Source organism: Lepidothrix coronata, unplaced genomic scaffold (genome assembly GCF_001604755.1).
Source record: "Lepidothrix coronata isolate B3197 unplaced genomic scaffold, Lepidothrix_coronata-1.0 Scaffold99, whole genome shotgun sequence".
NCBI lineage: Eukaryota > Metazoa > Chordata > Aves > Passeriformes > Pipridae > Lepidothrix > Lepidothrix coronata.
The window spans coordinates 2,627,023-2,636,935 of NW_016690279.1; the positions used below are offsets into that span (position 1 = coordinate 2,627,023).

Below are 9,913 nucleotides of genomic sequence, written 5' to 3' on the forward strand. Positions count from 1 at the left end.
TTTAGGTTGGATATTAGGAAGGAAAATTTTTTACAGAGAGAGCAATCAGACATTGGAACGGGCTGCCCGGGGAGGGGGCGGATTCACACCCTCCCTGGAGGTTTTTAAGATGAGACTGGATGTGGCACGGCAGTTTTGGATCAAGGGTTGGACTCGATGACCTCGGAGACCTTTTCCAAGCTGGCTGATGCTGTGATTCTACGACTCCACGAATTCTCCCCTGCGAGCGCGGCGAGGCACCGGGGCTGCCCAAAAGATGCCCCCCACGCACCCCTGGGAAGCGTCCGAGCCCAGGCTGGACGGGGACTTGGAGCAACCCAAGCGGGAAGGTTAAGTGTTCCCTTCCACCAGCGCAGAGGGGGGGGTGTGTGTGGAAGGGGATGATCTTTAAGGGTCCGATGCCATCGCCCCGTGCCTGCCCCCGGGCTTTGCGGGGCGGGGCACGGCGGGGGCCGGGCGAGCGCGGCCGGCGGGGCGGGGGCGGCGGAGCGGGAGCGGCGGCGGGCACGGAACGGCAGCGGGAGCGGCAGCGGGATCATGGAGCGGGCACCGGGAGTCTTCGGGGGACCCAAGGTGAGCTGTAGGCAGGGCTGGGAATGGGCACGCACCGGGAGCAGCGGGGTTTGGGAAAGGGGTGAATGCTCCAGGGCGCGGCGGCTCAGCCCCCCCGGGGCACAGCACCTCTGCCCACGGGGCACGGACGTGCCCCGTGGGCAGAGGTGCTGTGTCCCGGGGGGGGCTGAGTTGCTGTGCCCCGGGGTGCTGCAGCCGCGTGGGAATTGGGGCACGGCCGGGACGCGGCGGCTGATGGGCGGGGATTTGCCCGGCGGTGTCACCCGGCGGTCCGCGGGCGCTGCCGTGGGGTTCCCCCCGCACATCCCCGGAGCGGTGCGCGGGTGTCCAGGGCTCCATCCCGGCTCTGCCGGTGCTCGGGATGTGCAAGTGGGATGGGGCCGGGCGGGAGGGGATAAGCCCTGAAGAGTCGCAGGACGTGCCGAGATGGAAGGGACCCAAAAGGGTTGTTGAGTCCAGCTGTTGAGTCCCTGCACAGGACCATCCCCGGGAGTCACACCCTGCGCCCCAGAGGATCATCCAAACGCTGCCTGAGCTCTGGCAGCCTTGGTGCTGTGCCCACTGCCCTGGGGAGCCTGGTCAGTGCCCAAACACCCTCTGGAGGAAGAACCTTTTCCTGAGATCCAGCCTGACCCTGCCCTGACACAGCTCCAACCATTCCCTGGGGTCCTGTCCCTGGTCCCCCCAGAGCAGAGCTCAGGGCCTGCCCCTCCTCTTCCCCTCCCGAGGAAGTTGTAACTGCAGTGAGGTCTCCCCTCAGTCTCTTCTTCTCCAGCTGAACACACCAAGTGCCCCCCCAACCCCTGCCGTGGTCTACTAAACTAAATGTTTTCTCTTGGCTTTTTCATTTTGTTCCGGGGTTTTTTTTGGTTTTTGGGTGGTTTTGTTTTGGTAGTTTTGTGTTTTGTTTTGGTTTGGCTTTTTTGTCTCTTAAACATTTAGTTCAGTTTGTCTTTTGTTTTGTTTTGTTTTTTTTTGTTTCTCAAACATTTAGTTCAGTTTTGCCTCAGGTGCCCGTGACACGACCTTGGTGGCTGCTGTCAGAGGGTGCTCCAGCCTTTCGCTCTTGCCATGCCTTGTATAGGTGCATCTCAAGTAGGATCATGTGGTAATGTTTATTATTCAGATTAGAAAACAGTTGAGGAGGAAGAAGATGAAACAGCTGTGGTTAGCAGTAGTTCTGTATCTGATGGTAGATCACTGCAGGATGGTTCTGCTCTCAGGCTGTGGTCCCAGTAAGCTGCTGTACAGGGAGCAGGTCTCCTCTGCCTGGCTGCCACGTTGGGCTCCTGGTGGTAAGTGAGGGGTCAGGGCAGAGGAGACCAAGAAAAGTGATGTGAGGCTTGTGGTGGTCCTGCTGTGGGAGAACCTGAGTGGTGGCAACACTGTGTGGCTTTCCCAAAGAAGATTGTCTCTGAAAACCCAACAGAGTTGGGTTTTTCTGCTGCTGTTTGCATCCCCTACCACTCCCAAACCATTTATCTCTCAGTTTGAGTTTTCACCAGGAAAGTCTTGCATAGTTGGAAAGGTCTGTGTGCACAGGTCTGATTCATGTTTCGCTCCATCACAATCTTCTCTCTCAGGGAAGTTGATTCATGCAGTAGCAGGCAAACCTTGATACCAAAATCCAGGGAGTGCTGACAGCTGCTAATGGTTAAAGCCTTTTTAAGGCTGCTTCAGTTTTGGGAGATGGTGGCCTTTCATCAGGTCCACTGAGAACAAAGGCTGTTGTTTCACCCGAGTGATTTTAAACTTTCAGACTAGAGAAGCAACTTAAGTTCTTCTTTCACTTGTGATTCTTCCTACTTTTCCAGTGCGTGGGAGAGTGGAATGCCAAAGAGAAAGACCTAGGAAAATCTGCAGGGTTTGACTGCTAAGATCAGGCTTCTGTTGCCTGGCTGCTGGTAATTATGAGACTGGTTTTCCTGAGTCAGGCAGTCCCTTTCAGTCCTGTGAACCTGCTAAGTCAGGCTTGGGGAAAAAAAATGGGCCTGAAGTCAGTTAATGAGCCCTATTCATTCCCCTGGACCCTCTGCCATTGGGAACGATCAGTTTTGTGTTTTAGAGATGTTTCTGGTGACTGGAGCGGCTTCGAGCCCCGGCTGAACCTGGGGCCGGGGCTGCCTCTGTGTTTTTCAGGAGCTCTCTGACTCCCAGTGACTGAGGTGGATGAACAGGGAGCTTCCGGGGCTGCTGGGGGACAACTTTGAACCCTGCTTATCATAGGCCATAAAAGAGCAGAACAGACTGACATTCCTTTGACACCAACCATCAGGCTCCCCCCGTTCTGCTGCACAACCAGAGCAGAGACCCTGTCCTTGCTTGCTGCTGGCTCCTCTCCCTTCAGGCCAGCCCCAGCTCGAGGGCTTCAGGACCCATGGCTCTCTTCTCCTGCAGCTCCCATATGTCTTGAGCTGTGTTGTGGGAACAGGAGTTTCTGGGGTCAAGCTCTGCTGCTGGATGCTGGTTTGGAACATGGGCATCGGGTCACACTGGGCAGGTGTTCCTGCGAGACACACTGTGCGTGTCATGGTGCTTTGGGGCCTGTCCCTATCCGAAGGGAGGCAGTTGTCTCCAACACAACCTTCGTACCCAGGAGCTGGGAGAGGGGGCCAGAGCTGGCTGGAGCTGTGAGTGTCCCATCAGCACTGAGGAGATGGCACTAAAGGTGCCCGCGCTGGCTGTGCCCAGGGAGTTTGGGTCTCCTCCCCTGCTCCTTGTAACACTGCAGCCTCTGTGCTGAGCTGATAGTACAGGGATTTGCCTTGGGAGCAAAACTTCAAAGCTAAAAATTAAAAACAAATTAAACTTACAAAGGTGATCCTTACTGGGGGGACTGCAAATGCACAACAGTGTGTTCAGGGTGATGTTGTCTTTGGCTAAACCACTTCTTGAGTACAGCCTGATCCCTGACTCTTGGTGCTGCTGAGGCTGCATTGAGCTCAGCCATACCTTACACAGTGGTACCTTGTGTGCTCAGTCCTTCAATAAGGGGATACAGGGATGCTCTTGGATAAACTTCCTGCATCCACTTGTCAGCCGTGATGGCAGTGAGAGGTTGGCTTGGTGCTGCACAGAGTGCAGGGGCTCTGTTTATTGCTCCAGCCAGGGGTGGGTGTGAGACCCGTGGTGGGTTGGCAAGGACATGGCCCTGTCACCCCATGGGATGTCACCTGTGATGACACACAGCCACCATCACCTGTTAACATCACCACGAGTCTTGTACTGAGATCAGTGAAGGTTGAGAAGTTGGTGTTGGGAGGATGGTACCAAAGGCTTCCCAGCACAGGAGTAACCTCCTCTTCCTCAGCCACCAAACCCGTGTACCATGTCAGTGCTTGTCTGGAAAGCATGGATGTGCTTTGCAGCCCAGCAGTGTGTCCTGTGGGTCTTGCAAGTCTCCCATGTTTCTCTTTCAAAGACTCAAGCCTTAAAGCATGTGGCAGATTCATCTCCCAGGTGCATTTGTGGGTGTTGCCAGGTTTGAGGACAATACTGTGCCCCTTCCACTTCACATCCCTCTTGAGCCACTCGCACCTCTTGCTCCTGAATGAGTGTTTGTGGTGAGCTTAGGATGAGGATAACTTTGCTCCTGACAGCACACTTCCATAAAACCAGTATTTGGGAAACACAGTTCATTCTTTTTCGCAGTGATTGGCATTTGTCTTATCTCTTGTTCAGCTTTGTTCTCCATTAATATTTGCCTGCCACACTTATCTAATAATTGACAAATTACAGCTATAATTACCCTGTTTTTCAGCTATTGAGATTAATAGAATGAATTTAAATTATCAGCTTTTAATGGCCTGATAAGTAATCCTGGGCAAAATCACTGTTTAGGGTTTTAAAATGATGCCACTTTACCAGCTGCAGTTGGTGTTAATTTTACTGTGGTGTTAGGACTGACTTTGGTCATTCTATGTATTTTAAGAAAGACCCTAGAACTACCTCATACAGAAAATCCTTCAAGTGCCTTAGCTTGGATGGCTCTTTTAATGCCATATAATAGGCAAACTGAGCAGTTAACTGCTCTGCCATGGTCTGCTGAGCAAACTCTAATAGAGAAATTGTATTGGGTTTACTGTGGCTGAAAATACTTTGAATGTTTAGTTAACTTTTTCCTCCTAATTTCACTAAATTGAAAATAATCAGACTTGATCTTGGAATGGAACATACTTGTTTGAGTACCTAATTTTGTGTTTGAATTTATTTTGAAGCTTATTAAGTCTCAAAGAAAACATTACAATATCGCCAGAGAAGTCACGCCAGAGCCCTTAAAACTTCTCCTTTTTAAAATCTGAAGCAACTTGCTGATATCTGCACCAGTGAGTCACGTGCCCTGGTTGAGCTGAAACCTTTTTTTGCATAAAAATGGAAAGCGCTGGGTTTGCTCTGATGGCCTTGCTGGGGGCTGGCTGTGCTGAGGACGCACAATTTACAGCCAGTTACATCTTTTGAACTCACCTCTCTGGCTTTCAACAACTCTTTAGCGAAACTAAAGGTTTTATTGAGTTGCACTCTGGGTTTTTGATGGGCTGGCTGGAGATCAGTGGAGGTGCAGAAGGACACAAGTGTGGCTGCACAGAGTTGGTCCTGAGGGTCCTCACTGCAACTGGGGGAAGAGCAAAGCTCTGCCCCAGGAAAGCGTTGGAGAGCTCTGCTGCTTTCTTGTTCTTCATCAGAACAAGTGTTGCCACATCCTGTGAGAAGGGAAGGCATCGACCTGGTCGAGTGGGTGGCAACCCTGCCCATGGCAGGGGGGTTGGAGCTAAATGATCTTTAAGTTCCTTTCCAACCCAAACCTTTCTCTGATTTTATGATCAGTGGTCCTGGAATAGTTGGAGGCTCCTCTGCAGTGCTGGTGCAGCCCTGGTCCTGGACCAGTGTTGAGATCCCCATTTAATTTGTGTGCACAAGCTTCTGCTCCAGATAAACCAGAGGGTTTGGGGTGAGAGACCACGTGCCCGTGGAGCTCTGTGTGCCAAGGAGCAGAGCCCTGGAAAAGGCACTGGGCTCCTGCATCCATCATTATTTCTGCTTGCTCAGGCATCATCTCCTGGAGCCACAGTTCAGAGAAAACTCTTTCATCTCTCTCTGGGCGCTTTCCTTGGCTTCAGGCAAGGTCATGTCACCCACTTGTGTCTGGAAAAGTCTTGTGCTTTGTTTACCCAAAACAAACACTCAGGAAGAGAGCTGAAATGTAATCTGCAGCGAGCAGCCTCCCACGGACCTGGAAGCCTGGGGGTTTGCCAGCAAGGCGCCCTGGGGAGATGAGCAGCTGGGTTGTGCCTCTGCTGATTGCATCCTTATCTAGAGCCTTTTAGGCACACCTTTCCATCTTCTCTTGAGTGTCCTTTGGCCATCTAAATAGCATAGATTGCTTCTCAGCTGCAGAAAAGGACGCCCTGAAGCACTGATCTTGGGGAAATCCAAAACTTTTTGGGTTGAACAGCATTGAGCTGCCTTAGTTTAGATCCCTCCAGACCCAAAGAAATGCTGGCAGGGGAGGAAGAGCCTGTTGCTGGTGTTGGAGAGGAACCTTGCTGCTTTACAAGCATCTCACCTGCAGGAGTGGCAGGAGGAGGTGACTTGCATGGACAGAGGACACCACAGAATCTGCATTCTCATTGATGGGAATGTCACATTGGGATGTTCTTACAGGAAACTTGAGAAGTGTTTGGAGTGAGAAGACCTCAATAGGTTCAGGTTGCTTGGTTTTTAAATCCAGTGTGAGCAAGCCTGTAAGTTTTATCCATCAGAAAGGGCTGTCACAAGGGCTGTTGGATATCTCAAGGAATGGAGCTTGCCTGGTTTTGAAATAGGAGTTGGAGCTCAAGAGTGGAAAGCATGCCAGGCGTCCACATCTGGCGATGCAGATCAGTCCATGGTGTGTTATTTTATCTGCTGCTCTGCAGGACATTTAGTCCTCATAAGCAGGATTGTGTAACTCAAGATGGGGAGAAAAAGCAGGTTTTTCCCTTTTCCAGTCTTCCTCCCTGTAGATTCAGATCGTATCTTAAGGGTGGAAGTGACAGGGATATCTTTTTACAGCCTGCTAACGGTGGTGTCTGTGGGCATGTTCGTGACCCCCTGGGCCAGCTGATTGCAACAGTGCAGGATCAGCAGCTCGAGCTGTCCTGAGCCTGGCACCAGTGCATGTGGAGGGGCATGTCCTGTGGGGGTGGGCTGGCCCCCAGCCCTGCCCCTGCCCAGCAGTGAGGGCCCTGTGCAGCAGCAGTGGTGGGTGACAGCCCTGGCCGTGGGTCGGGGTCTCTGCCTGCACGGCAGGGCTGCAGGGCAGGGTGGGCACGGGAGCGAGCTCGTGGGCATCAGTGCGTGGGCACTGCCAGCCCTGTGCCAGGAGCTCACATCACCTGCTCTTGGACGCTCCTGAGGATCCAAAAGGATCCAAGGGAGGTGGGCAGTCCTGCCTTGCCCTGCTGGCAGGGACCGCTTACTCGTTTGTCCTCCCAGCTCCTCGTAGTTATTGTTTGATACATACCCTGATGCCAGAGGGTTTGTGGGTTTTAATTAGTAACCCTGGGTGGTTTAATTATCCATGTAAATATCCAGTCCTCTTCGGAATCCTACTCGATTCTTACCCTACAGCAAACATCTATGCAGTAGAATGTGCACGATGTTACAACTAACAACTTTGGGTATCAAGTTGCTGCTCTACAGCTTGATTAAAAAAATAAAATTAAACATGCATTTTGTAGGCTATGCTGTTACTTAAAAGAAAACAATGCTGGAAAGATGAATGTCTAGCTGAAACATTTTACAGCTAATATTTTCCTTCCCAGTTTGACTTCCAAATTACATCTGTCATGTTCCTCCAAAAGCCCCAGCTGGCTAATGGAAAAAACTTACTTTGTTTTTCTGGGGCTCTTTCTCAAAAATCCAGTGTTTCAGCAATAATCAGGAAACAGGGGTTCACAGTGAAAAGACCTGAGTTACTGTCCCATTTTTAATGAGTAAAAAATTAGTGTTTTATTTTGAAACCAGCTTGGTAGCTCTGTGGGACAACTTGTTATTATTTTTTACAGCACCTTGTACCATGGGACCGACCTCTTGTGTAGGATTAGAGATCCTGTAAGCTCTGATAATACCAAGTAATTAACAACCCATCAGGAGCTGATTCTTGGAAGTGAAGTCAAAGTTTTTGTAATGACTCTTAGCAAATTAATTGGTGTTTGGCTGCCTGTGACTTCAAGGAGGAGTAAGCTGGAAAGCAAAGGTGTTTGGTGTTTGCTTTTTTCACTCTTCCCAAACTCTGAGCCATGCAAGCTAAAAAAGGATAGGGCAGTTCCTGAAAATTACTGGAAACAGAATAATTTTCTAAAGACTCATTAAATGTGTGAGCTGCAGCAGCTATAAGAAAATACTTAGTATTTAGATGTTGAAAAATAAACTTTATAATGATTATATTTTAAAAATGTTTCTGTGCTTCCTTGTCATGATTTTGTCCCTGTATTGGCTGCATTTATACCCATGTGAGTGCCAGCTACTTATCTCTGAACTTTTGCTGCAGCTCTAAGAATACCTGACCCGTTTTTCTTATTGCAGGTTGAGCTTCACGTCCACCTGGATGGAGCCATTAGACCAGAGACAATCTTGTACTTTGGCAGGTGAGCTTTGGGGTGAGGAAAGCTCTGGGAGCTGCAGTTCCAAAGCATCATCCCTTCTGCTTGTCCAGGTCTGCGACAGAAGAGCTCCTGCAGGCAGCAAACCTGGCTGGTGCTGGTGCTGTCTCTGCCCAGACGGGTCCTCTGGCTGCACAGTGTGGTGACACTGAGCACATCCCAAAGGGCAGTGGGGCTGCACAGTGTGGTGACACTGAGCACATCCCAAAGGGCAGTGGGGCTGCACAGTGTGGTGACACTGAGCACATCCCAAAGGGCAGTGGGGCTGCACAGTGTGGTGACACTGAGCACATCCCAAAGGGCAGTGGGGCTGCACAGTGTGGTGACACTGAGCACATCCCAAAGGGCAGTGGGGCTGCACAGTGTGGTGACACTGAGCACATCCCAAAGGGCAGTGGGGCTGCACAGTGTGGTGACACTGAGCACATCCCAAAGGGCAGTGGGGCTGCACAGTGTGGTGACACTGAGCACATCCCAAAGGGCAGTGGGGCTGCACAGGTAGCAGGAGCATGAGCAAGGTGGTCATGGGTTTGTGAGCCGGGCAAGCCAAGAGAAGCCACCATGAGAAAAGCCCTGAAGGTGTCTCATAAACAGCTGCCTGCCTTTGAAGTGTGGCCAGGACACGGCAGAGCAGCTGTATTCTGAATCCTTTTTCCATGTTCCTAATTGCGAAAGCAAGTGAAATGACAGCAGGTGGGAGCGTTGTCTTGGTGGTGGTGGTGCCATTCCACGGTTTGGGAGGAAAAACCCACCCTGCCCTGCTGCCTTTGAACCCCGGGCTGCCTGCCTGGTGTCAGCAGCCACGCTCACGTGTGTGGGTGACCCCAGGGAGCTCTTGGCAGTGGCTTGGAGAGAGGTTGTTTCCTTGACAGAGCCCACGTGCATCTTCTCCCTTCAGTGTAGACTGTGTGGGAAGCACTGGGTGAATGATTAACTGGTGTGAGGACCTGGCTCCACGCTTGCAGGAAAAATAAACAAGATTTCTTCCAGCTGTCACTGATACCCTCAGATCAAGAAGGTTGTGAGCTTAAGGATTTCAAGGAATGGCTCTCAGGCACAACTCTGGTACTTTGGGGAGGAAATCAGTTCTGAGGAGCATGGGAAGTGGTTCTGGCATCCTGTGAGCCCAGCAGGCTCCAGGGCAGTGCAGTCCTAGGGGGAATATTCTTTCTACAGTAGCTTTTTCTGCAGGGCATGGCCATACCTTTTGCAGTGTAGTCAGAGCAAGGAGGGTGGATCAGAGCTGTCCATCCCATTCACTGCAGGATGTTGGCCCTGAGCTGAGTCAGGGTTCCTGCTGGTGGGCTGCAGGGCTGGAATACACGTCCAAATGGACAGATGAGTCGGTGGTGACTCCCTGGGACTCTGCTGGGTCCTCTGCTAGAAAAAGGAAAATGCCAGTGGAGGGCTGTGGGACCCCTGAAGCCCAGGAGGCCCTGGCTGTCTGGGGATCCTGTGCCAGGATCCTTGCTTAGGGCAGAAACCTTCATTGCCTGAGTGTGTGCCGAGTTCCCTCTTATTTTTAAACAGCCCTGGCATCCCCCAGAGCTGCCAGCCCTCGGGTGGAGCAAGGCTGTGCTATTTGTGAGCTCTAAAACTTGCACTTGCACAGAAAAAGCAGTGGGGCAGTGCAGGAGGTTGTAGGGGACTGACTGCCTTAATAACTTCACCCTGGGCACAGAAGGCTGCTTGTGGTC

General features: G+C 51.5%; 1 protein-coding gene across 1 annotated transcript in view; it reads left to right on the forward strand.

Moving 5' to 3' along the window:
- Nucleotides 1-498: 498 nt before the first annotated feature.
- The window catches only part of ADA (adenosine deaminase), a 19,820-nt gene continuing 10,405 nt past the window's right edge, over nt 499-9,913 (forward strand). Inside the window, exons 1-2 of the mRNA XM_017822565.1 lie at nt 499-573; nt 8,140-8,201. Coding sequence (XP_017678054.1) covers nt 538-573; nt 8,140-8,201 — 98 coding nt within the window. The 5' untranslated portion in view covers nt 499-537. The remainder of the gene's footprint in view (nt 574-8,139; nt 8,202-9,913) is intronic.